At 41.0% G+C, this 27,981-nt stretch overlaps 2 protein-coding genes across 11 annotated transcripts in view; both read right to left on the bottom strand.

The window, feature by feature from the left end:
• Window positions 1–286: 286 nt before the first annotated feature.
• Window positions 287–27,981, bottom strand: part of LOC148002700 (immunoglobulin lambda-1 light chain-like) — a 404,510-nt gene continuing 376,815 nt past the window's right edge. For both annotated transcript variants that reach the window (XM_087577380.1, XM_087577381.1), the window contains exons 3-4: window positions 1,870–1,909; window positions 287–738 (exon numbers count right to left, since the gene is read on the bottom strand). In XM_087577380.1, the coding sequence (XP_087433506.1) occupies window positions 422–738; window positions 1,870–1,909 (357 nt within the window). In that variant the 3' untranslated portion in view covers window positions 287–421. The remainder of the gene's footprint in view (window positions 739–1,869; window positions 1,910–27,981) is intronic.
• Window positions 3,767–27,981, bottom strand: part of LOC134481033 (immunoglobulin lambda-1 light chain-like) — a 422,701-nt gene continuing 398,486 nt past the window's right edge. For all 9 annotated transcript variants that reach the window (XM_087577389.1, XM_087577385.1, XM_087577382.1 and 6 more), the window contains exons 3-4: window positions 5,583–5,628; window positions 3,767–4,217 (exon numbers count right to left, since the gene is read on the bottom strand). In XM_087577389.1, the coding sequence (XP_087433515.1) occupies window positions 4,169–4,217; window positions 5,583–5,628 (95 nt within the window). In that variant the 3' untranslated portion in view covers window positions 3,767–4,168. The remainder of the gene's footprint in view (window positions 4,218–5,582; window positions 5,629–27,981) is intronic.

The following is a 27,981-nucleotide window of genomic DNA, read 5'->3' as shown; positions in this document are numbered from 1 at the left end:
CAAGATGACTAGGCAGTAATAAATTTTTAGACATGGAATTAAAACCTGATTAGGCCTGTGAGATAATGAAATTCAGGAAGGCTATGACACTTGTACTGTACAATACTATGGTGTGATCAGAGGTCCAGAAGAAAGTTTAGAAAATTGTGTGCATGTGAAGGTGGCACTCCCTGGGGTAATGATGCAGGTTATGACCCTGCTTGCAAACTCCAGGGAGCCAGGCCATTCCACACACTACTCCGAATTCCAGTTTCACATACACTAAAACAAATGAAGTAGAGGAGAATTAGAGGTTGTGAATAGACATTTTATTGTGCATTTTGAGAATAGGGAGAAGGGCTATGGTAGGCAAAAGCAGTATAGGTACACTTGGACATGTTTCTGATCCAAGTCTCTGTGGGTAAGATGAAAGTCAGATGACCTAGGAACACTCAGCACGGGACAAACTCTTCTCCACAGTGTTCTCTTCGTGAGTGACCTGGCAGCTGTAATTGCTATGAGTCTCCCATGCTTTTGCTGTCAAAAGCAGGTAGCTGGTAGCCATGTACTTGTTGTTCTGTTTGAAAGGCTGGGTAGTCTCCACACCCTGAGTGATAGGGGTACCATCTGCCTTCCAGACCACTGTCATAACACCAGGGTAGAAATCTGTCACCATACACACCAGTGTAGCCTTGTCAGTCTTGAGCTCTTCAGAGGAAGGTGGGAACAGGGTGACTGAGGGCGTAGCCTTGGGTTGGTCTGCAGGATAGAGAAAAAGGAAGATCAGAATCTTGATCTTTCAGTAGCAGTCCTGGCAGTAGTGTGTAAAGGGTCCTTGAGCTTAGACAGAAGAGGGTGTATGAATTTCTTCTATCTGCTCCCTATGTGCCTAGGAATTATAAATCTACACATTTGTGCACTGCTTCACCTGACACACCTGTACCATTGACCTTCACCACAGACACCTGACCCCCTTCTGTATCCTCCCTTCACTCTATGAGTATCTACAGTCTTCCTGACCCACCCTGAGGACAGTTCTGATGTAGGAACATTATTCTGAGCTTAAACTCTAACTCCTGAGTTTGTTCTCACCTGAGTTTATTCCTCCTGAGTACAGGCAGAGCATGTACTTGCTTGACCTTTGTCTCATCCTACAGAATGACGGAATATTCACATCTCTGGATGAGTTACATGATTTTCATGCATCAGGACCAGATGTATGTGAACTTAGTTGCTGTGTCTTCTAAGCAGTCTTTTAGAGAATCCTAGGAGCCCAGATTCCCAACAGATATCTCTCTTCTCTTGAATTTCTGTGGCCAGAGCTCCCTCCCCTTTTGACTCCTAATTAAATTTCCTGAGTCATAGCTTGGATGGTGCTCCGTTCGTGTCTTTCCATGAAGGCTCTGGGGTTCATTCTATCTCCCAGCTGTCCTAGGAACTTAATCTTGAGTTCCATTGCCCAGGTTATCTAGCCTTCCCAAGCCTCCGTGCTGAATGACTGTGCTCTCTAAATTCAACAGCTGTGTCTCCCTCTATGCCCCTGGTTTTCCTTCTCCATGAGATGGCAATTAAATTTATTCCTCACAAAGTTTATCAGAAAAATAGACATTAAAAGGTGATAGCACAATGGAGTACTTATCAAAGTGCTACATATCCTAACATAATTATAGACAGACATTGATGTTTATCTGTTTCAGCCCCCATGTCTTTGAGATTAGACATGAAAGGCTACAGGGAATAGTCTGAAATGAGACACAGAATCTAGAGAAGGAGATTATTTACTTAGAGTGAGGGTTAGACATGAACTAGAATACAGAATTGGAAATTACCCAACAAAAACCACCTCAAATCTTGGAGACAACATTAATAAAGAAGGAAGGAGTCACTCACCTAGGACAGTCAATCTGGTTCCTTTACCGAGTACCCAACACTGTGACATAGACTTATGCAAAAACCCTACATGCACCTTATTCTCCAGTTGCTTCTGAAAGGTATGCAGCTCCTGATAATTCTAGAAATTATGACATCACGGAAAGATTCTTCTTCCCAGGATCTATATGTCCCCTTAGCCAGCCTTGCCAGAAATTCATCCATGGATTTTCCATACTCTGTATATAAGAAGCTCTTCACAGAATAAGAAGGAACAGAGAAGAGTCCCCAGTGAGGGCTTGAGGAAACCACCAGCTGTATAGAGTCTATGCAAAGTGTTGAGAGACCACTAACTCAATCTTTGCAGCTCATGCCTGGAAAAAGGCAAAGAGAAATGCCTGAGGCCCTTCAGGAGAGAGCAGATAGAGAACACACATAACCATCAGTATCAATGTACATCTCATCTTCCTACACTTTAGAATCATTCATTACCAATAAACACTGTAAGATGATGACATGTTTGTTGACTATGTTATGAAGAAATAGAAGTAATAACTTCTTTTGAGGTTTGAAATAATACCTAGGCATTCTTTTTTTTTAAACTCTGAAGAATAATTTTAGCTAACAAGATGTGAGTTCTGGAATCAGCTTTCTTAACATATATAGGGAAGAATTTTCTGTTATAGTTAAAGTTATAGTTATACTCTAGTTATAATTATAAAGTTATAGATATAGTTAATTATAGTTGTAGTTGTGAATCAAAATCTGGGTAAAATGTGTGTTAAGAGTCTGCTTGGTGGGGATATGGGGGTATTACTATTTCTGTGTTTCCTAATTTTTCTGATCAAACTTGTCAGTGAAAACTTGAAACAAGCCTATGAGTCTCTGAAAAATAAATGGGTATAGATGAGTGTTGGCTGTGTCCCCAGCATGGAACATTGCTGTGAGGGTACCCAGAATTTTTACTTCCATTTATTAGGGACAGATTATATCATGGCCTATCATCAGAAATGGAATGCAGGGCACAGATCCCAAATATTCCTCCTAGGAATATAGGTGTCTAAGATCCCAGTCTATGTTGTCAACTGTTGTTATGCCTCATTTTTGAAGAATATTTTCGATTTTGAAGACAATGCTATGGAACTGTATGATCCAGCAAAGAGTTATGAATGTACTCAGTGTCCATGTTGTGAGGTATAGAAGATGATGTCCTCAAACCCTGAATACTAAGTACATATTGACCTGGATAGAAGCAGGACCACAGGAGCTTGAATGTCAATTTCAAAGACTGTGGTTGGCATCACTGTAAAATGCACACTGGGGTGCCATACATGAGAGGACTTGGGTCAGTAAAATAGGTGTTTATTACATGTAAGTTTCCCCAAGCAGATGGCTTGAATTTAGCTCTCAGGTCACATTCAATCTACCTTGACCTCATCTGACATGACCTTGACTAATCTTGTCTTTGACTTTGAAACCACTTCTTATGCACAATTATTTGATATCCCTTTCTAGTCTCAAGTTGGGTGTATTTCTCACTAGACACAGTTATTATGCTTGAGTGTTTATCCTGTCTCATGTCTCAGTATAGATGACCATGAACACCAATGTTCTGAAGCATACAATGAAATTCTCTAAATTTATTGCAAGAACTCACACATTTGGGGACTTTCTATATAATTGTTTAACTCTGAAACACAATATCTTACCTGAGATGCATTCTAAATGGGTGTCCCTGCATGGCAAGGCCCAGAGAACAGCACAGAACAGGGGAAAGGTCACTGTTGGGGTGGTACCGTCAGCGTGTTTTAAATGTGAACTAATTTCTCACTGGGGACCATGATCCAACCTACCCACATTGCAGTTTCAAAGGTTGAAAATTAAATATATAATGAGAACAAATGAAGCAAAACAGTACTTTTGATCAGCTAATGACATTTTATTTAATATTCAGTGGGCAAGGGAGAAGGGATAAGGTAGCTAGTAGAGAGAAGAGACCCTGCTCTGGGTCTACAGCTGCAGGGTTCCCAGGCTAAGGAGAAACCTGGGCTCCTAGACACATTCTGCAGGAGACAGACTCTTCTCCACAGTGTTCCCTTCATGTGTAACTTGGCAGGTAAAACTGTTGCGAGATCTCCACTGTTCTGCTGTCAAACGTAAGAAGCTGCTGGCGATGTATTTGTTGCCCTGTTTGGTGGGATTTGCAGTGTCCACACCCTGGGAGATAGGTGCACCATTTGCCTTCCAGGCCACTTCCACATCACTCGGGTAGAAATCAGAAATCAGACACACCAGTGTGGCTTTGTTTCCCTGGAGCTCCTCAGTTGAAGGTGGAAATACTGTGAGTGTGGGAGTGGACTTGGGCTGACCTGTGTCAATAAAAGAAGGGGACTGATTCAGGAGACTATATAAAATATCAAAATTTCAGTAACTTCTCAAGTTTGGTCATGCTTTTACCTGGCATTTTGTTTTTTTCTCAACTGCTCCATTGAGCCTGGTTGAGTACAGATAGCCTTCTCATTATCCTTTTTCAAAATAGTCTCCCAACTTACATATCCTTGACGCTTCCTTTCTGCCTCAATTCCACTGTCAGCAGGTATAACTGTGCTTTATCCACCCTATTGTTTATAATCTAACTTGGATTTGAACTGCATCTGATCACCTTCCCCAGGGCAGTTATTTCCCCTTTGTCCCTGTGGTGATCAGAGCTCTCTGGTAAACAGGGTACATTCCACCTTGCTTTGCAGACTGCATTTTGATTGAGGAAGTTCCTTCTTTGTCTCCAGCACCCCGGGGACACTGAGCTTATTATATGCAGCAAATTCTCTATATCAATCCACTCAGTTTTTCTAATTTGTAGTGGTTTCCATCCAGAAAAGATCTGAGGCTACTCTGGGACTGGTGCCCACAGTACATTTTGATCTGATCACAATACCCTTCAGTATATTCTAGAGGTTTCTTCCCCTAGGAGGTAGAGCATCGCAGCCACTTGCTCACTGCAGCAGCATTCTTCCCTGACAGTCAGATAGTATTCTGAAACCCCAAGTTTGTCTCTCATTCCTGACCTCCTGCTTATAACGGACCATTGACGGAAAAGGATAAGCTGGCAATGGAAACATGAAACAGCGAAACCCATGGTTGTGAGGCGTTGTAGACAGAATCCTTGATTATTTCTAGCGATAATCCTGAGATGACCAGAACCACCAGATCTACTAGTCAGAACTATCTATATGCTCTAGGACCTCAGCAGCCCAGTATAAGAACAGAGATCTGAACACTATTCCAAGACTACTCTGTCACTATGCTTCTGAGAATGCCAATTTAGATAACTTCAGTCTCTGGAAGTTGGACTAACACCTCTAGATGTAACTTTTGACAACCCAGAAAGACATTGTATGCGCCATGAAAATCCTAGTGCCTTCTTTTTAGACTTGGCCCAAGGTCCCAAATTATTAATCTTCCTGAGTACAAGAGTGGAGCTCTTAACTCTGGCTAAACCCTAACTGACGCCCCTGAGATCAGAATGTATCTATGAGAATCTAAGGCCAGCTGATTCCACTCTTCTGGTTCTTCCTTCAAAATGGTCTACCTCCTCTAGCCACCCTGGAGAAATGTCAGGAATCAGTCCTTATGTCTGAGGAGAGCAGATGAGAAAAGGTTCCCAGAGAGAAAAAAAGACCTTTGCAAGAAAACAAGGACTGGGATGGATAGGAAGAAGCATTCAAGCCACTTACCTAGGACAGTGAGCTTGGTTCCACCGCCGAAAATATACCACAGTGACTGAGACTCAATCCAAAACCTGTGGGGTCAGCACCTGGGCCTGTTTTCTGGCAGCTGGGCTGGATCAAATTACTAGTTAGCTATAATGGGTGGAGCTGTGACCTCACTTGAGGAGAGTGGGTGATAATCCTTTTACAGGCTTGTCTTCTTGTCAGGTAGGCACCCCATGGAGTTGATTTGACACAAAGTACTCCCTGCACAATATCTGATACTATCTGTGCTGACAGCTATACAGTAGATCCTAAACAAATGCAGAACAAGACATCATTTCAGTTGCCTTTGTTACATGACATAGAATCCTATGACTTTTGGACTCATTTTAGAGACTGAGAGATTTTTTTCCTCATAAACATTGCCCTATTTGATCGCCTTCTTTGGAACTAGGCATGGAGGACCATTCTTGCTTTATGAAAGTTCCATACAGAGAATTCGTTTTGAATTTTAACCCACAGAGTTATAACTCATTTGCACTTCATTCATATGTGTTTTCTCAGAATATAGTATCTGTTCACTATTTTATTTAACTATCTACACGTACATACACACACACACACATACATATCTTTATATATACATACACCTAACAATGGTCACAAGTCATTTGTCTCTTTGTTTTCCATGTTAGAATATGGTATACTACTCTGGCTTTCACCTTCATAGTTTCCTGAAACTTACAATGCAAAAGACAGAATCACCCTTCTCTCCATTTTGTAGTTCACTAGCACCCCATGTGACTCAAAAATATGTATTTTTCTCATTACTTTTATCTCCTTTGTGTCTGAAATGCCCACATTCTGACTATTTACTTTAGACTACTCATTCTGACTATTCTGACTGTTCATTCTAACTATATCTTTCCTTCCCTTTGGTCTGCAAATGGCTGTTCAAACTAATACTATCATCATGGTGGTTCTTTCCCTATCCTCTTCATGCTATTACTGTATTTGACTCACATTGTGCACTTTGAAAACACATAGCTACTCAGAATTCTGTGTACAACCTGTTATTTCTTTTTGGCTCCAGATTCAAGTGTATCATTTCTTCTAGAATGTTTGATAGGAACTTCAAAATCACGTATTATCAATCCCCAATAACTCCCTGAAAATTCATTCTCTACAATGTCTATTTTCAGCAATTTTTCTCTAATATAGAGCCAGGAGTCATCCCAGAACATTTTTTCACTCATTAAATCAGCATACTTTTCTTGAAACAGCCTGCTATTAAAATGCTCAAATAATAAAACTAACACCCAGCTCACACAAAGAGCTCATGGTAAGAATCAATAGGTTTTGTTGAAATTTGACTTTGTCTCCCAAGATAAATTTTAAATAAAGAACCCTTCATATGTATGTATATATGCCTGTGAGTTTTTGTATGTGAGTTTAGTGCTCTTAGAGACCAGATGGCTGTCACATCTTCTGGACCTAGAATTATTAAACATTGTGAGATACCAAATATGGGTTCTTGGGACTAAACAAGGGTCTTCTGTGAAACAGAACACTCCTTTAAACACTGAGCAATCTCTTCAGCTCCCCATTATTATTAATTTACAGTGGAAGATTACTTATTGTATTGAGGCTACTAGTTGATTTTCCTCTCTCTTTCCTTGCTTTATTTAAATTTCATCAGCATGACAATTTACCATTGGTTAAAGACTTGTAGAGAAGGTATTTATTAATATATGAGTACCATAAACCAAAATCATGTTTCTTACTAAATAAAGCATTCTTCTTTTCATTTTAGATGGGAACTTCCTGAATCTGTAATTTTTAAAAAATTACAAACTACTTCCTATACAAGTCAAACATTTAAGTCAGAAATAAAGACAATCTGTCACCTATCCTTTCATCATTTACAATATTCCACTCTTCTAGACACTTGAATAGGCTTGGGGACGCAAATGTCTGGTAAAATACCAGCCAATCAATAAAGTTGCCTATAAGAATCAGTTGAGGAGTCATTGAATTAATAGGAGAACTAAGTGACTGAATGCAGGAGGCAGCCTACATAATCTTCAAGATTCTTCTGTGTATGAACAATCCATTTATGATTAAGTAAGCTTATAGACAGCACTATAGAAATAAATGACATAGAATGTAATACAGACATGATTTGATTGGTGAATAAACTACTTGGCTATTTAACATAAAGGCGATTTATCACAGGGCATTTTGTTCCTTGTTTAAAATGCTGGCTATTGGAAGGTCATTTGATTTCAAATTAAGCATAAACTGCATCAAATTGCAGTCATAACCACAAAAGTAGACTTCGTGAGGAACAGGATATAATTCTAAAGTGAAGTAATAAGAACAGAGGAGAATAGGCACGAGTAGTTTGATAAATAGCAATAAGTAATTATTTTCTTGCCAGATTCTGATGCAAACTCTAAAGCTAATATAACCAGAATAGGGTGGTATGGCACAACAAAAGAGCAAGACAGCCAAACAGAGAAGGTGATGCATCACTAGGTCAGCACTAACAAGTGCAACAGTTGATTTTCAATTTGGAAATTTAAGTATCACAGTGCCTACAACATACTTCAGATAAAGTTACAAATGTAAACAAAAAACACAAGGCATCCAAACAATGAAATAACACCAGAAAAGAGATTCACAACATCAAAATAGAAAGATTTTTCTTTACAGGTTTCAAATTACATAAATCATACAAAAGACACTTAAGTCAAACCAACAGATTAAAAAGTACCAGCTGCTTTGTACTTAAGCATAAAGTCAGAAAATATAGCAGAAATTATCTTGTCATAGAGATACTGAATAAAGTAAATATTCTTAGTAAAATTTTATACACTATAGCACATGTCTATAGTCCTAGTACTTTGGAAAGAGAAGTCAGGAGACAGGTTACAACTTTAACACCAGCTTGCACTATATGCATGTAAAGTTACTTATGTGTCTGTTTTCATGGCTGACTGTTTAACACTGAACTGTTTAGCACAGTTAGTGTGCTCTTCCCTGGGAAGAATCACTCTCCTGCTCCAAAATTTACTCAGTTACTTGTAGGTTTCTGGTTGTGTGTGTGTGTGTGTGTGTGTGTGTGTGTGTGTGTGTGTGTGTGTGGTGTGATCTTGCAATAAGACATCAGGTAGAAAAATAAATGTACATTGACCAACATGGCAGTGTCCACCTGATTGAAAAATATGGTAGTTGGAAAGAGGAAATATTTACATTTAACTTTTTACACTTTTGTGATTATGATATGTAGTTAACACATGTATATGTTAATCATGTATACTTATTTATACAATTGTGTATTGATTTTATTTAAAATTATTTTATGCCTAAAATTTAATGTATCTTCATATTAACATTTTTAAAAACAAAACCTCCAAAGTTAAAATCAAAATTAAGTAAAATCTCATCAACCAAATATACACCATTGAAGTCTTAGCAACAGGCTTTGAAAATACACCTGTATTAAGAAGGCGATTGTTACTCTAATTGTAATACTCATATCTATAAATTTAACTATAACATCCACATATAAGAGAAATAATGAAGGGTTCTTCCAAGGAGGTAGAAAGAAAATAGAGTGTTATAAAGTGATAAAAAGAAAACTAGAAAAGAAATGTTAAATGAAGGGTATGAGAAGTCCTTGTAGAGGAAGGAATATGGAAAGGAAGCATTAACATTAAAGACTTTAAAAATTCATGTGGAGAACTACTATTAAAGAAATTTCATTGAATTATACATAGATGAAATGAATTGAAACAGAGTTACCATATAATGTGGTAGACTGTGCTCCAACTAGATGTCTAGACATATAATGCCAGAGAATTATTGGCCAAATAATTCCTGTAGACTCACAACCACTACCTACCCTACAAACATCACAAGCCATTGTGAAGGCGACTGGTTCCTCTCCACAAAATGATGGTGAACTCCTATTACTGAAGACAATGCTGTCTTACATTTTGGAATACAGTGCCTAACTAGAAATTTTACCTCTTCTTATTAGCATTCATTAAGCTAAAAGGTGCTTTGCATGGTACCACAGGAGCACTAGAGTGTAGTTAATATCACTTAACTACAAACTCTATGGCCTACAATTGTAACCCTCCTGCATGACAGTGGCACAAATGTTATGGGAGATAATCAACTATTCTGGATAGACTGGGGACCCAGTTCATAGGATGGACCCCATATCTGACACTACTGAAATGGACAAGATCTGAGATCACATAGGGGAAACTAGGGGAAAATATATTACTATTATTTTGCTAAAGGAACAACATTAAAATGATTCCTAATGGCATATGTCTATACTCATAGGTCTTTTCATTAAACCCTTTGCCTCAAGGTTTAAGGAATTATGGAGAAGAGTTAACAAACATTGCTAGAACTGGAAGTGCTGGGTGACTCTAAGGAAACATCATTCATATACAATAGGACTGATGTACGTATGAGCTCACAGAGACTGGGACAGCATGCAGAAGACCTGCACAAGTATAGATAAAATTTACACAAAGTCACACCTTCAGCTAAGAAGATGTCTGCGACTGATAATCACAGACAAATGGAAAATCATTTTTCTCCAAGGGATTGACGACTAGCATATCAGCCACACTCCAGGGAAAGCCCCATACAGATTAGTTGGCCAACACAAAATGAGCTTCATGCTTTTTGGTAAGCTTTCTCTGGTTCGTTTTCATACTATTGTGTTAGTGGTTTATTTGTTTGCTTTGAATTTTGTGTTTCCTTTTCTTAGAGAGAAAATAACATGAAATTGAGTGGTTGGGGGGTAGAGAGGATACTTGGGTTAGGGGAAAGAATATGATCAAATATATTTAAATAATAGGAAGCATTCAGTATGTTACTATTTTAATTTTAAACAGATTTTCTTATATTTCTAGAAATGTTTCTGAAAATGTAATTATAATAAACCACTGCTTCTATATTTTAATAGTAAAAATAACCTTAATTGTGTATTAACATTATGCCACATGTTGCAGGGGAGTAATACTGGGAAGACGTCCACTAGATTGCTCATGATGGATGTACCATCCATCATACTGTGGCATTTATATCTTTCGATATTTTTCGGTTACTATTAATAATTTGAGCTCATGCTTCCTATATATAAACATTTGGTTACAGGTGTCACTATGTTCCCTACTTACAAAAATTCATATAGTGAAATTATGCCATGAAGATAAACAACATTACTTTCATACCTCACTGCTGTGGCGGAAATTGTTGTGAATTTAAAATGCTATCAATAGACCTTGAGAGTGCTAACTCCTTCCACCAATGTGCTGGTGATTCTTAGTTTAATTACTTTAATACTCATTCCTCAGGGTTTTTTTCTTGGGGTTTCTAAGTGTACCTGGGCCCCCTCCATTTCTTCAGACACAGGTTGTGCTCTACAAACAGTATCTCCCCACTGCTTCTTTGGGCTCTGCTTCCATCCGCAAACGTGACCGTACAGTTTTGTATTGGAGCCAAATTTTCAAAATACAATTCAACTTTGATGGTCCCTACATAAATCCTTCTGATTCTTTTCCTACACCGCAAAGCAAAAGCTAGACCATTAGAGACGTTGTTTCCCTAGCTCTCTAAACAGCTCACTTGCTTTCCTAGTCTCTCTATTGAATCATTGCTGTTTTTTGAGGGGTGTTCCTGACACCACACAGGACTCAAAATCTGTGATGCTATCATTATTTCCACCTTTGTTGTTCCTTAAGTGAGCGATGGTTTTTACTTCACAACCGAATAGGCTGCTTTGTTCAGATACACTTCCTCTGCATTACAAGGCCTTGAACTCTATAACTGTTTATGAATACCTTAGTGAGTGAAAGTCTTGTGCTTGTGGAAAGACCAAGCCAAGTATCATTTTCTTCTCAATAAACTTCCTGTCTTTTCCAACACTTTCCAGAAAGTGTTGATAATGTAACTACATGTTAGAGTACATGTATGTTGTATGCCCATGGTATGGGCTCCACATCAGTCACCTCTCTCACCAAAGGGACAGCATATTGAAATGACATTATTTTGCAGTTCTCAGATGTTGAATTCCTTGGAGTAATGGGAATGACCAAAGAAACAATGACAGTTTAGGGTCCTATAGCCCTTGGGATGTGGGCAACATGAAGCCACGTGAAGGGAACTTGGTTTTGCATCACTGTCTGGAGCCCATAGCCTGACAGAATCTCTAGCTAGCTAATGAAATGATATTTCATAGCTCAAAGCAAATAGGTGAAAGGGCATAGACAAAAGACAGATAGAAGGGGAGAGAGAGAGAGAGAGAGAGAGAGAGAGAGAGAGGGAGAGAGAGAGAGAGAGAGAAGACAGGAAAGAGGAAGAGAAGAAGGGGGTGGAGAGGATGAGAAGGAGAGGGCAGGGGAGGAAGGAAGAAAAACAGTCATGCCCTGTGCAGCAGTGGCATTATCCTTCTGCTGTGCACCTTTCTTTCTGATACCTGGTTCATTTTGCTCAAATGTCTCAGGTGAATGAAGGTACTATCCTTGGCTAATGAGACCCAGAATATAAGATTAATAATATTACAACATGATAGTAAAAACTAAAACCATTGCAAACATATTGAAAATGCAAACAAAATGCAAACACTATAAGCCAGAGTCTACCCAGATGTACCTCCCAGACTGGCTTTTTTTTTTGCTCTCTAACGTTTGCCAGACTACTTTTTCTACAGAGCCCATTGCCTACAATTCAGTGGTGCATACCTGTTCTTCAAGCTCTGCAGACTGAGGAATTGCTTCCTGCCCATGGTCCTAGGCTTGCATCGTGCTCCAAGACGCTGTCATCTGGCACAGCAGACCCTAGTTGTCATGGGTACCCTCAGCAACAGAAATAGAAAGTATTTCTTACATTTGGTCTAGTGCTTTTGGAGCCTCATTTCTTACTGGGCTTATGTGCTTCATCTGACCTCTGGCCTAACCAGTGGGCAAGATTTCTGGAGGAATTTCCTCTGGCTTGTTAGTGACTGCTACCTCAGCATACAGAAGTCTATGTGGCACATGGTCCCACACTATGCCTACCACTTCAGGCCCTGTGGTTATTATTCTCTGGAGGTCTATCCCAGGGGGCAGCTTTTACAACTGTCCTATTGTGGTTGGGATTCAGATCTGAACTCACTACCCAAGGTGGTGGCCAGATTGGTCTTGTCCCTAGGGACTGGTGTAGTACAAATAGATGAGCACAGTTTTTAAGTTCCCCAAGGAATAACCGAGCTCTGAAACCTCTTCCAAGTGTCCAGAGGTTCTCATGTGTTCACTCAAGTGGTTAGGAAGACAAGAGTTACCGAAAGCATGAGTTCAGGGTCCTTGTGTGTATGTGTGTAGGACATGGCTTTCCAGCTCAGTCTTTACAATGGGTCATGCGTTCTGCACTTAGGTCGAATAAAATCAACTGTTCCTTGGATAGAATGACTCAGCCTGCTCAGTTCCCATCTAGCCCTTTCCTGAGTCATTCAAGCATCTAGCAGGTTGTGACTCTATATGGCTCACAGAAGATGTAGTGGTGAGATCATGTTGGATTTATGAAGCCTGGTCTTCAATTTTCTTGTGTGAAATGGATGGTGTTCTACACCAGGACAGTTGTGACAATAAACAGCATCTGGTGTCTGCTGGCTCTGTGCTGTTGTCTAGTTAATGGTGTTCCCTTGTTGGCTTTTCTCCTACTTCCAGTTTCTGAGGAAAGAGTCAGGAATTCTCTCATGAATGTTCCCATTCTGTTAGCATCAACAGGAATTCAAGGAAGATAAAGCAGAATATATTCTTTCTCTAGGAGTTGGGGTACAAACTGAGCTAGAATCCAAGAAGGAGAAGGTTTCCAAATCTCTTACCATCTAGGAGTTTGTTTCAAGCTCCTCAGTGAACTAAGAATTTGGATCTCATAGGCATTGCTGGCAGAGGAGGAGGTGGGCATGTGGTTTTGTTTGCATTCTCATTTGAATCCCTGGAATACAATACACAGTACAGTGGAAATTGTGACACTTTCATACTGACTGTGTGGCTTAGTCTGTACACCTGGACTAATATTACCTACTCTTCCTAATATGCCAATTAATAAACTTGTAAGATTCTCTAAATTTTGATGCCACAGAATTAAGAGTTGGCTGAAGTAGGATTGTCTGATAATGCCACTTTTCTTTTATTCTAAATGGTGTAACAGTCCTTGGTGCATGGGAAAACATACTGTTTGGTAGATACTTCAGTTAAAAGTAGTTAAATCTGAAGTAATGTGTTTGAGCCTTCTGTTTCATTATTTTTGCTTTTCTCTTTTGGTCTCCCCATGCCTTTCTTTTCAGATGCTTCCAATTCCTACATCTAGAGAGAATAGTTTATATTGTTCCACTCCCATAACACCAGTGAGGATCTGCTCTCTTGCTTTCCATGTGCTTTTTCTACTTCTAATTTCTTTTCTAGTACTGGAGTTTGAAGATAAGCCTTCAAGAATAAGTGCAAATCTACTGAGCTATCTCACAAGCTTTCACATAGACTTTTTTTTTATAACACTGGCTTCAGGTATACCTATTAATGGAATGTGTGTGATAGGTTGGTGCTTGTCTACAATTTACAACAACCATACCAATGATTTTGGCAAATCTACCATCATTTACTATTATTTTTCATCTTGGGAAGACTCCAAATCCTCTGTATAAAGCCAGGAACATGGTACGTGCATACGCACTTGTCTACTGAGAGACTGGTGGAAGAACATCATCTAAGTCCAGGAGTGCAAAGCCAGTGGAGATTGGTACCATAGGGACATTCCATCTCCGAAGAATGAAAAAGTGTGCTGCTCAGATGGCATGGCAGTTGAGAGTGTATACTGCTATTGTGAAAGTTCTGGGTTTCTTACAGGAGATGGCTCAAAAATCACCTATAACTCCAGTCTAGGTCATCTGACACTTTAAAGCCCCACAAGCAACTGCAATACCATGGTGAACACGCATACACTCAAATTTACATACAAACATATGAAACATACCTGCTCGAGTTCAGAGCTGCAGTTCCCTGGGATCTTTGATATGCTTCTGGTTTTGATATTTTGTTCCAACAACTCAGGAGATGTAAACTATGTTGAAAATATGGGGTATCCAATGATGGCAGCGCAGATCTAGTTCTCTTCCCATGGTCTTGTGGAACTTGTACTAAAATGCTGGTACATTTATTCTTGAAATTGATAAGCTGTTCTTGGTCCCTGACCCGAATGTCCATATCTCTGCCTGTATCTCCATAACTGATGCAGCTTGCTAGAACAGTAGAGAACAGTCTTTCACAGCCTCCCATAATGATAGTAATATTGGGGAAAAGAAAATATGAATTTAAGGACAATGACTGGGGGTTAATGGGCCATTAATCCAGATCAGCTTATCTAAATCTTCAGGCTATATAGTTTTACTGTACAAAAGTGCTTAGGCAACTTCTGATGGCCAGACCTGGTGTTAAAGGTTAGGTTACACAAATAAACCCCTTACACGCTGACTTTCTAAATTAATATGCTTCTAATCAGTTATGGGATGTGGGCACCACCATTGGTTTGAAGATGTCCTAAAAGGCCTCTGATCTAATCTAGTTTCTCTCTATTATGTCTCAAACCTTGTCTTGCCTCTGACATTGGATTCCTCTGGTCCTTGGTATAGTAGGCAAGGTTTACCTTGGTGAAATGGTAGGACTGAAGGTGCCCTAGCATCTCCATGTGGATATGACTGTTTCGTGGTTCAGGGCCCAAAATATGAAGTCTCCGCATAGATAGTCCATTGTCTCAGGAAAAATGGGACTGTTCATAAATGTAGGAACATTAGCTGCTCTCCTCCAAGGCTCTGCATCTTTAGTGTTTTCTGGGTATGCATTTTCACCACAGACCCCAAACCATATCCTCAGAGTGTAGCCACAATTGTATGTGCATATCTGGAAGGATACTGAGGATTCCCACATCATGTATTTTAAGGTTTGTCTGCCCCAGACTGTGCTCCTCTAGACTGATGGGCTGAGGGCTGGGTCAAGTCAGATTTGTGCAGATAGGTACAATAGAGCTGACCCTGTGTTCAAGACCTTTGCCACCTAGATATTTTTACTTCCAGGTTAGATGAGCCTCCTGCCAAGAATCCTCTTATCAACTTTAGTGTGAGACAGGCATCTCCGGGTTCCTGATAAACAGCTCCTAACTACTCTCCACCACAATTCTTTTTTTTTTTCTTACTTTTTTTTTATTAACTTGAGTATTTCTTTTTTTTAATTTTTTTTTAACTTGAGTATTTCTTATTTACATTTCGAGTGTTATTCCCTTTCCCGGTTTCCGGGCCAACATCCCCCTAGTACCTCCCCCTCCCCTTCTTTTTTTATTTTTTATTTTTATTTATTTATTTATTTATTTATTTATTTATTTATTTATTTATTTATTTATTATTTATTTTTATTAACTTGAGTATTTCTTATATACATTTCGAGTGTTATTCCCTTTCCCGGTTTCCGGGCAAACATCCTCCTCCCCCCTCCACTTCTTTATGGGTGTTCCTCTCCCAACCCTCCCCCCCTTGTCGCCCTCCCCCCAACAATCTAGTTCACTGGGGGTTCAGTCTTAGCAGGACCCAGGGCTTCCCCTTCCACTGGTGCTCTTACTAGGATATTCATTGCTACCTATGGGGTCAGAGTCCAGGGTCAGTCCATGTATAGTCTTTAGGTAGTGGCTTAGTCCCTGGAAGCTCTGGTTGCTTGGCATTGTTGTACATATGGGGTCTCAAGCCCCTTATAACTCTTCCAGTTCTTTCTCTGATTCCTTCAACGGGGGTCCTGTTCTCAGTTCACTGGTTTGCTGCTGGCATTCGCCTCTGTATTTGTTGTATTCTTGCTGTGTCTCTCAGGAGAGATCTACATGCGGTTCCTGTCTGCCTGCACTTCTTTGCTTCATCCATCTTGTCTAATTGGGTGGCTGTATATGTATGGGCCACATGTGGGGCAGGCTCTGAATGGGTGTTCCTTCAGTCTCTGTTTTAATCTTTGCCTCTCTATTCCCTGCCAAGGGTATTCTTGTTCCCCTTTTAAAGAAGGAGTGAAGCATTCACATTTTGATCATCCGTCTTGAGTTTCGTTTGTTCTAGGGATCTAGGGTAATTCAAGCATTTGGGCTAAAAGCCACTTATCAATGAGTGCAAACCATGTATGTCTTTCTGTGATTGGGTTAGCTCACTCAGGATGATATTTTCCAGTTCCAACCATTTGCCTACGAATTTCATAAACTCGTTGTTTTTGATAGCTGAGTAATATTCCATTGTGTAGATGTACCACATTTTCTGTATCCATTCCTCTGTTGAAGGGCATCTGGGTTCTTTCCAGTTTCTGGCTATTATAAATAAGGCTGCAATAAACATAGTGGAGCACGTGTCTTTTTTATATGTTGGGGCATCTTTTGGGTATATGCCCAAGAGAGGTATAGCTGGACCCTCAGGCAGTTCAATGTCCAATTTTCTGAGGAACCTCCAGACTGATTTCCAGAATGGTTGTACCAGTCTGCAATCCCACCAACAATGGAGGAGTGTTCCTCTGTCTCCGCATCCTCGCCAGCATCTACTGTCACCTGAGTTTTTGATCTTAGCCATTCTCACTGGTGTGAGGTGAAATCTCAGGGTTGCTTTGATTTGCATTTCCCTTATGACTAAAGATGGTGAACATTTCTTTAGGTGTTTCTAGGCCATTCGGCATTCCTCAGCTGTGAATTCTTTGTTTAGCTCTGAACCCCATTTTTTAATAGGGTTATTTGTGTCCCTGTGGTCTAACTTCTTGAGTTCTTTGTATATTTTGGATATAAGGCCTCTATCTGTTGTAGGGTTGGTAAAGATGTTTTCCCAATCTGTTGGTTGCCGTTTTGTCCTAACCACAGTGTCCTTTGCCTTATAGAAGTTTTGCAGTTTTATGAGATCCCATTTGTCGATTCTTGATCTTAGAGCATAAGCCATTGGTATTTTGTTCAGGAAATTTTTTCCAGTGTCCATGTGTTCCAGATGCTTCCCTAGTTTTTCTCCTATTAGTTTGAGTGTATCTGGTTTGATGTGGAGGTCCTTGATCCACTTGGACTTAAGCTTCGTACAGGGTGATAAGCATGGATCGATCTGCATTCTTCTACATGTTGACCTCCAGTTGAACCAGCACCATTTGCTGAAAATGCTATCTTTTTTCCATTTGATGGTTTTGGCTCCTTTGTCAAAAATCAAGTGCCCAATGGTGTGTGGCTTCATTTCTGGGTCTTCAATTCTGTTCCATTGGTCTATCTGTCTGTCTCTGTATGAATACCATGCAGTTTTTATCACTATTGCTCTGTAATACTGCTTGAGTTCAGGGATAGTGATTCCCCCTGAAGTCCTTTTATTGTTGAGGATAGCTTTAGCTATCCTGGGTTTTTTGTTATTCCAGATGAATTTGCAAATTGTTCTGTCTAACTCTTTGATGAATTAGATTGGTATTTTGATGGGGATTGCATTGAATCTGTAGATCGTTTTTGGTAAAATGGCCATTTTTACTATATTAATCCTGCCAATCCATGGGCATGGGAGATCTTTCCATCTTCTGAGGTCTTCTTCAATTTCTTTCTTCAGAGTCTTGAAGTTCTTATTGTACAAATCTTTTACTTACTTGGTTTAAGTCACACCGAGGTACTTTATATTGTTTGGGTCTATTATGAAGGGTGTCGTTTCCCTAATTTCTTTCTCGGCTTGTTTCTCTTTTGTGTAGAGGAAGGATACTGATTTATTTGAGTTAATTTTATACCCAGCCACTGTGCTGAAGTTGTTTATCAGCTTTAGTAGTTGTCTGGTGGAGCTTTTGGGATCACTTAAATATACTATCATATCATGTGCGAATAGTGATATTTTGACTTCTTCTTTTCCGATCTGTATCCCCTTGACCTCCTTTGTTGTCTGATTGCTCTGGCTAGAACTTCAAGAACTATATTAAATAAGTAGCGAGAGAGTGGGCAGCCTTGTCTAGTCCCTGATTTTAGTGGGATTGCTTCAAGTTTCTCTCCATTTAGTTTAATGTTAGCAACTGGTTTGCTGTATATGGCTTTTACTATGTTTAGGTATGGGCCTTGAATTCCTATTCTTTCCAAGACTTTTATCATGAAGGGGTGTTGAATTTTGTTAAATGCTTTCTCAGCATCTAATGAAATGATCATGTGGTTTTTATCTTTCAGTTTGTTTATATAATGGATCACGTTGATGGTTTTCAGTATATTAAACCATCCCTGCATGCCTGGGATGAAGCCTACTTGATCATGTTGGATGACTGTTTTGATGTGCTCTTGAATTCGGTTTGCCAGAATTTTATTGAGTATTTTTGCGTCGATATTCATAAGGGAAATTGGTCTGAAGTTCTCTATTTTTGTTGGGTCTTTGTGTGGTTTAGGTATAAGAGTAATTGTGGCTTCATAGAAGGAATTCGGTAGTGCTCCATCTGTTTCAATTTTGTGGAATAGTTTGGATAATATCGGTATCAGGTCTTCTATGAAGGTCTGATAGAATTCTGCACTAAACCCGTCTGGACCTGGGCTCTTTTTGGTTGGGAGACCTTTAATGACTGCTTCTATTTCCTTAGGCGTTATGGGGTTGTTTAACTGGTTTATCTGTTCCTGATTTAACTTCGGTACCTGGTATCTGTCTAGGAAATTGTCCATTTCCTGCAGATTTTCAAGTTTTGTTGAATATAGGCTTTTATAGTAAGATCTGATGATTTTTTGAATTTCCTCTGAATCTGTAGTTATGTCTCCCTTTTCATTTCTGATGTTGTTAATTTGGACACACGCTCTTTGTCCTCTGGTTAGTCTGGCTAAGGGTTTATCTATCTTGTTGATTTTCTCTAAGAACCAACTTTTGGTTCTGTTGATTCTTTCTATGGTCCTTTTTGTTTCTACTTGGCTGATTTCAGCTCTGAGTTTGATTATTTCCTGCCTTCTACTCCTCCTGGGTGTATTTGTTTCTTTTTGTTCTAGAGCTTTTAGGTGTGCTGTCAAGCTGCTGACATATGCTCTTTCCTGTTTCTTTCTGCAGGCACTCAGCGCTATGAGTTTTCCTCTTAGCACAGCTTTCATTGTGTCCCATAAGTTTGGGTATGTTGTACCTTCATTTTCAATAAATTCTAAAAAGTCTTTAATTTCTTTCTTTATTTCTTCCTTGGCCAGGTTATCGTTGAGTAGAGCATTGTTCAATTTCCACATATATGTGGGCATTCTTCCCTTATTGTTATTGAAGACCAGTTTTAGGCCGTGGTGGTCTGATAGCACGCATGGGATTATTTCTATCTCTCTGTACCTGTTGAGGCCCGTTTTTTGACCAACTATATGGTCAATTTTGGAGAAAGTACCATGAGGAGCTGAGAAGAAGGTATATCCTTTTGCTTTAGGATAGAATTTTCTATAAATATCCGTTAAATCCATTTGGCTCATGACTTCTCTTAGTCTGTCTACGTCTCTGTTTAATTTCTGTTTCCATGATCTGTCCATTGATGAGAGTGGGGTGTTGAAATCTCCTACTATTATTGTGTGAGGTGCAATGTGTGTTTTGAGCTTTAGTAAGGTTTCTTTTACGTATGTAGGTGCCCTTGTATTTGGGGCATAGATATTTAGGATTGAGAGTTCATGTTGGTGGATTTTTCCTTTGATGAATATGAAGTGTCCTTCCTTATCTTTTTTGATGACTTTTAGTTGAAAATTGATTTTATTTGATATTAGAATGGCTACTCCAGCTTGCTTCTTCTGACCATTTGCTTGGAAAGTTGTTTTCCAGCCGTTCACTTTGAGGTAGTGTCTGTCTTTGTCTCTGAGGTGTGTTTCCTGTAGGCATCAGAATGCAGGGTCCTCATTGCGTATCCAGTTTGTTAATCTATGTCTTTTTATTGGGGAGTTGAGGCCATTGATGTTGAGAGATATTAAGGAATAGTGATTATTGCTTCCTGTTATATTCATATTTGGATGTGAGGTTATGTTTGTGTGCTTTCATTCTCTTTGTTTTGTTGCCAAGACGATTAGTTTCTTGCTTCTTCTAGGGTATAGCTTGCCTCCTTATGTTGGGCTTTACCATTTAATATCCTTTGTAGTGCTGGATTTGTAGAAAGATATTGTGTAAATTTGGTTTTGTCATGGAATATCTTGGTTTCTCCATCAATGTTAATTGAGAGTTTTGCTGGATACAGTAACCTGGGCTGGCATTTGTGTTCTCTTAGGGTCTGTATGACATCAGTTCAGGATCTTTTGGCCTTCATAGTTTCTGGCGAGAAGTCTGGTGTGATTCTGATAGGTCTGCCTTTATATGTTACTTGACCTTTTTCCCTTACTGCTTTTAATATTCTTTCTTTATTTTGTGCGTTTGGTGTTTTGACAATTATGTGACGGGAGGTGTTTCTTTTCTGGTCCAATCTATTTGGAGTTCTGTAGGCTTCTTGTATGTCTATGGGTATCTCTTTTTTTAGGTTAGGGAAGTTTTCTTCTATGATTTTGTTGAAGATATTTACTGGTCCTTTGAGCTGGGAGTCTTCACTCTCTTCTATACCTATTATCCTTAGGTTTGATCTTCTCATTGAGTCCTGGATTTCCTGTATGTTTAGGACCAGTAGCTTTTTCTGCTTTACATTATCTTTGACAGTTGAGTCAATGATTTCTATGGAATCTTCTGCTCCTGAGATTCTCTCTTCCATCTCTTGTATTCTGTTGGTGAAGCTTGTATCTACAGCTCCTTGTCTCTTCTTTTGGTTTTCTATATCCAGGGTTGTTTCCATGTGTTCTTTCTTGATTGCTTCTATTTCCATTTTTAATTCCTTCAACTGTTTGATTGTGTTTTCCTGGAATTCTTTCAGGGATTTTTGTGTCTCCTCTCTATGGGCTTCTTCTTGTTTATTTATGTTTTCCTGGAATTCTTTCAGGGATTTTTGTGTCTCCTCTCTATGGGCTTCTACTTGTTTATTTATGTTTTCCTGGATTTCTTTCAGGGATTTTTGCGATTCTTTCAGGCATTTTTGCGATTCCTCTCTGTAGGCTTCTACTTGTTCTCTAAGGGAGTTCTTCACATCTTTCTTGAAGTCCTCCAGCATCATGATCAAATATGATTTTGAAACTAGATCTTGCTTTTCTGGTTGTTTGGATATTCTATGTTTGTTTTGGTGGGAGAATTGGGCTCCGATGGTGCCATGTAGTCTTGGTTTCTGTTGCTTGGGTTCCTGCGCTTGCCTCTCGCCATCGGATTATCTCTAGTGTTACTTTGTTCTGTTATTTCTGACAGTGGCTAGACTGTCCTATAAGCCTGTGTGTCAGGAGTGCTGTAGACCTGTTTTCCTCTCTTTCAGTCAGTTATGGGGACAGAGTGTTCTGCTTTCGGGCGTGTAGTTTTTCCTCTCTGCAGGTCTTCAGCTGTTCCTGTGGGCCTGTGTCTTGAGTTCACCAGGCAGCTTTCTTGCAGCAGAAAAGTTGGTCTTACCTGTGGTCCCGGGGCTCAAGTTCGCTCGTGGGGTGCTGCCCACGGGCTCTCTGCAGCGGCAGCAACCAGGAAGACCTGTGCCGCCCCTTCCGGGAGCTTCAGTGCACCAGGGTTCCAGATGGTCTTTGGCTTTTTCCTCTGGCGTCCGAGATGTGTGTGCAGAGAGCAGTCTCTTCTGGTTTCCCAGGCTTGTCTGCCTCTCTGAAGGTTCAGCTCTCCCTCCCACGGGATTTGGGTGCAGAGAACTGTTTATCCGGTCTGTTTCCCTCAGGCTCCGGCGGTGTCTCAGGCAGGGGTCCTGCCGCTCCTGGGCCCTCCCCCACGGGAGCCCAGAGGCCTTAAACAGTTTCCTCTTGGGCCAGGGATGTGGGCAGGGGTGAGCAGTGTTGGTGGTCTCTTCCGCTCTGCAGCCTCAGGAGTGCCCACCTGACCAGGCGGTTGGGTCTGTCTCTCACAGGGTCTGGGGGCAGAGAGCTGCTGCGGGCCGGGATCCGCGGGTCTATTTACTGGTCCTTTGAGCTGGGAGTCTTCACTCTCTTCTATACCTATTATCCTTAGGTTTGATCTTCTCATTGAGTCCTGGATTTCATGTATGTTTTGGACCAGTACCTTTTTCTGCTTTACATTATCTTTGACAGTTATGTCAATGATTTCTATGGAATCTTCTGCTCCTGAAATTCTCTCTTCAATCTCTTGTATTCTGTTGGTGAAGCTCGTATCTACAGCTCCTTGTCTCTTCTTTTGGTTTTCTATATCCAGGGTTGTTTCCATGTGTTCTTTCTTGATTGCTTCTATTTCCAGTTTTAATTCCTTCAACTGTTTGATTGAGTTTTCCTGGAATTCTTTCAGGGATTTTTGCGATTCCTCTCTGTAGGCTTCTACTTTTTTATTAATGTTTTCCTGTGTTTCTCTAAGGGAGTTCTTCACGTCTTTCTTGAAGTCCTCCAGCATCATGATCAGATATGATTTTGAAACTAGATCTTGTTTTTCTTGTGTGTTTGGATATTCCATGTTTGTTTGGTGGGAGAATTGGGCTCTGATGATGCCATGTAGTGTTAGTTTCTGTTGCTTGGGTTCCTGCGCTTGCCTCTCGCCCTCAGATTATCTCTAGTGTTACTTTGTTCTGCTATTTCTGACAGTGGCTATACTGTCCTATAAGCCTCTGTGTCAGGAGTGCTGTAGACCTGTTTTCCTGTTTTCTTTCAGCCAGTTATGTGGACAGAGTGTTCTGCTTTCGGGCGTGTAGTTTTTCCTATCTACAGGTCTTCAGCTGTTCCTGTGGGCCTGTGTCTTGAGTTCACCAGGCAGGTCACTTGCAGCAGAAAAGTTGGTCTTATCTGTGGTCCCGAGGCTCACGTTTGCTCGCGGTGTGCTGCCCTCGAGCTCTCTGTGGCGGCAGCAACCAGGAAGATCTGTGCTGCCCTTTCTGGGAGCTTCAGTGCACCAGGATTCCAGATGCCGTTTGGTGTTTTCTTCTGGCGTCTGAGATGTGTGTGCAGAGTGCAGTCTCTTCTGGTTTCCCAGGCGTGTCTGCCTCTCTGAATGTTTAGCTCTCCCTCCCATGGGATTTGGGTGCAGAGAACTGTTTATCCGGTCTGTTTCCTTCAGGTTCCGGCAGTGTCTCAGGCGCAGGGGTCCTGCCGCCCCTGGGCTCTCCCCTATGGGAAACCAGAGGCCTTATACAGTTTCCTCTTGGGCCAGGGATGTGGGCAGGGGTGGGCAGTGTTGGTGGTCTCCTCCGCTCTGCAGCCTCAGGAGTGTCCACCTGACCAGGCGGTGAGGTCTCTCTCCCACGGGGTTTGGGAGCAGATAGCTGCTGTGGTCCGGGATCCGCGGGTGTGGGACTTCTGGTAAACACAGGAAGTGCCCGGTCCTAGAGGAATTTTGCCTCTGTGTGTCCTGAGTTCACCAGGCAGGTTTCTTGCAGCGGAAAAGTTCGTCCTAACTATGGTTCCAAGGCTCAAGTTTGCTCGTTGGGTACTGCCTAAGTCCTCTCCGCGGCGGCAGCAACCGGGAAGATCTGCGCAGCTCTTTCCGGGAGCCTCTGTGCACCAGGGTTCCAGATGGCCTTTGGTGTTTTCCTCTGGCGTCCGAGATGTGTGCGCAGAGTGCAGTCTCTTCTGGTTTCCCAGGTGTGTCTGCCTCTCTGTAGGTTTAGCTCTCCCTCCCATGGGATTTGGGTGCAGAGAACTGTTTATCTGGTCTGAGTTTCTTGCTTTTTCTAGGGTGTAGCTAGCCTCTTTATGTTGGGCTTTACCATTTATTATCCTTTGTAGCGCTGGATTTGTAGAAATATATTTTATAAACTTGGTTTTGTCATGGAATATCTTTTTTTCTCCATCTATGTTAATTGAGAGTTTTGCTGGATACAGTAACCTGGCCTGGCATATGTGTTCTCTTAGGGTCTGTATGACATCTGTCCAGGATCTTCTGGCTTTCATAGTCTCTGGTAAGAAGTCTGGTGTTATTCTGATAGGTCTGCCTTTATATGTTATTTGACCTTTTTCCCTTACGGCTTTTAATATTCTTTCTTTATTCTGTGCATTTGGTGTTTTGACTCTTTTGTGACTGGAGGATTTTCTCTTCTGGTCCAATCTATTTGGAGTTCTGTAGGCTTCTCTATGTTTATGTGGATGTCTTTCATAGGTTAGGGAAGTTTTCTTCTACAATTTTGTTGAAGATATTTACTGGTCCTTTGAGCTGGTAGTCTTCACTCTCTTCTATACCTATTATCCTTAGGTTTGATCTTCTCATTGAGTCCTGGATTTCCTGTATGTTTTGGACCAGTACCTTTTTCTGTTTTATATTATCTTTGCCTCTTGTGTCGATGATTTCTATGGAATCTTCTGCTCCTGAGATTCTCTCTTCTATCTCTTGTATTCTGTTGGTGATGCTTGTATCTGTGGCTCCTTGTCTTTTCCTTTGGCTTTCTATATCCAGGGTTGTTTCCCTTTGTGCTTTCTTCATTGCTTCTATTTCCATTTTTAATTCCTTCACCTGTTTGATTATGTTTTCCTGGAATTCTTTCAGAGATTTTTGTGATTCCTCTCTATAGGCTTCTACTTGTTTATTTATGTTTTCCTGCATTTCTCTAAGGGAGTTCTTCATGTCTTTCTTGAAGTCCTCCACCATCATGGTCAAATGTGATTTTAAATCTAGATCTTGCTTTTCTGGTGTGTTTGGATATTCAGTGTTTGCTTTGGTGGGAGAATTGGGCTCCGATGATGCCATGTAGTCTTGGTTTCTGTTGCTTGGGTTCCTGCACTTGCCTCTCACCATCAGGTTGTGTCTGGTGTTACCTTGTTCTGCTATTTCTGACAGTGGCTAAACTGTCCTATAAGCTTGTGTGTCAGGAGTGCTGTAGACCTGTTTTCCTGTTTTCTTTCAGCCTGTTGTGCGAAGAGAGTGTTCTGCTTTTGGGCGTGTAGTCTTTCCTGGCTACTGGTCTTTAGCTGTTCCTGTGGGACTGTGTCCTGATTTCACCAGGCAGGTTGCTTTGAGCAGAAAATTTGGTCTTACCTGTGGTCCTGGGTCTCATGTTCCTTTTGGGTGGCTGCTTTTCAGGTCTCCATGAGGGCAGCAACCAGGAGGGCCTGCGCTGCCTTTTCCCGCAGCCCCCAGATGGCCTTAGGTGTTTTCCTCTGGAGTCAGAAATGTGGGCAGGGTGTAGTTTCTTCTGGCTTTCCAGGCGTGTCTGCCCCTCTGAAGGTTTAGCTCTCCATCCCTAGGTATTTGGGTGTAGGGAACTGTTGATTGGTCCCTTCAAGTCAGGGCGTTGTCTGGACCTCCGGGTCCTGCTGCTCCAGTCATTGTTTGTCTTTTCACACTGACCTTTTCCCATAAATTTGTTCATGGATGTTCTTGATATAGCAAGTATTGGGAAGGGTAGCAAAATCTGGTTGTTCTTCAGGCATCAAGTCTCTGTTGGATGGTCCTGGACAGGATATTTTTGGTCAGCTGGCTTGGATCTTCCTTGTGCTGTGGGCCTGGATATTCCTTGTTTGTTGGTCCTGAAGGTGAATGTTAGACAAGAGGTAAGACAATGAAGTTCCATGGGTACTACCCTAATCATCAGGGTAGCTGGGGACACCCAAGGATACTTGGAAATTTGGGTAAGAGATGGGGGAAAGGCTAGAGAATTGGGGTAAATTATATAAACTGGATGTTTCCTGTTTGGCAAATGTTGGAGGCCAGGAGAGCAGTGGCAATATGCGATAGCAGAGGTTCAGCGACAGCCTGCAGGAAGCCTAAGGTAGCTAGGTATGCCTTAGGGGACAAGCAGGAGAAATGGGGGTAAAGAATCTAACTTAGCATTTCCTTGTTCTGTGACCGTCTTGGAGGCTGGCAGAACAATGGCCAGACCCCTTTTCAATATTTCTATCTCTTAACTGTTTTTCTTTCTAAAATCCTGGATTATATTACACTTTTCCTTCACCCTTTTATTTGTGTTTTCTTTGGCATCACACCGGCATTAATTTTTTTTATCCTTCTCTTTAATTTTCTTTCTTTCTTTTTTTTTAAATTAACTTGAGTATTTCTTATATACATTTCAAGTGTTATTCCCTTTCCCGGTTTCCGGGGAACATCCCCCTCCCCCCTCCCCTTCCTCATGGGTGTTCCCCTCCCAACCCTCCCCCCATTGCCGCCCTCCCCCCATAGTCTAGTTCACTGGGGGTTCAGTCTTAGCAGGACCCAGGGCTTCCCCTTCCACTGGTGCTCTTACTAGGATATTCATTGCTACCTATGGGGTCAGAGTCCAGGGGCAGTCCGTGTATAGTCTTTAGGTAGTGGCTTAGTCCCTGGAAGCTCTGGTTGCTTGGCATTGTTGTACATATGGGGTCTCGAGCCCCTTCGAGCTCTCCAGTTCTTTCTCTGATTCCTTCAACGGGGGTCCTGTTCTCAATTCAGTGGTTTACCGCTGGCATTCACCTCTGTATTTTCTGTATTCTGGCTATGTCTCTCAGGAGAGATCTACATCCGGCTCCTGTTGGCCTGCACTTCTTTGCTTCATCCATCTTGTCTAATTGGGTGGCTGTATATGTATGGGCCACATGTGGGGCAGGCTCTGAATGGGTGTTCCTTCAGTCTCTGTTTTAATCTTTGCCTCTCCCTTCCCTGCCAAGGGTATTCTTTTTCCTCATTTAAAGAAGGAGTGAAGCATTCACATTTTGATCATCCGTCTTGAGTTTCGTTTGTTCTAGGGATCTAGGGTAATTCAAGCATTTGGGCTAATAGCCACTTATCAATGAGTGCATACCATGTATGTCTTTCTGTGATTGAGTTAGCTCACTCAGGATGATATTTACCAGTTCCAACCATTTACCTACAAATTTCATAAAGTCGTTGTTTTTGATAGCTGAGTAATATTCCATTGTGTAGATGTACCACATTTTCTGTATCCATTCCTCTGTTGAAGGGCATCTGGGTTCTTTCCAGTTTCTGGCTATTATAAATAAGGCTGCGATGAACATAGTGGAGCACGTGTCTCTTTTATATGTTGAGGCATCTTTTGGGTATATGCCCAAGAGAGGTATAGCTGGATCCTCAGGCAGTTCAATGTCCAATTTTCCGAGGAACCTCCAGACTGATTTCCAGAATGGTTTTACCAGTCTGCAATCCCACCAACAATGGAGGAGTGTTCCTCTTTCTCCACATCCTCGCCAGCATCTGCTGTCACATGAGTTTTTGATCTTAGCCATTCTCACTGGTGTGAGGTGAAATCTCAGGGTTGCTTTGATTTGCATTTCCCTTATGACTAAAGATGTTGAACATTTCTTTAGGTGTTTCTCAGCCATTCGGCATTCCTCAGCTGTGAATTCTTTGTTTAGCTCTGAACCCCATTTTTTAATAGGGTTATTTGTTTCCCTGCGGTCTAACTTCTTGAGTTCTTTGTATATTTTGGATATAAGGCCT

The sequence above is a fragment of the Rattus norvegicus genome, chromosome 11 (assembly GCF_021556685.1).
Source record: "Rattus norvegicus strain SHRSP/BbbUtx chromosome 11, alternate assembly SHRSP_T2T, whole genome shotgun sequence".
Classification (NCBI taxonomy): Eukaryota; Metazoa; Chordata; class Mammalia; order Rodentia; family Muridae; genus Rattus; species Rattus norvegicus.
This window is presented reverse-complemented; position numbering and strand designations above follow the sequence as displayed.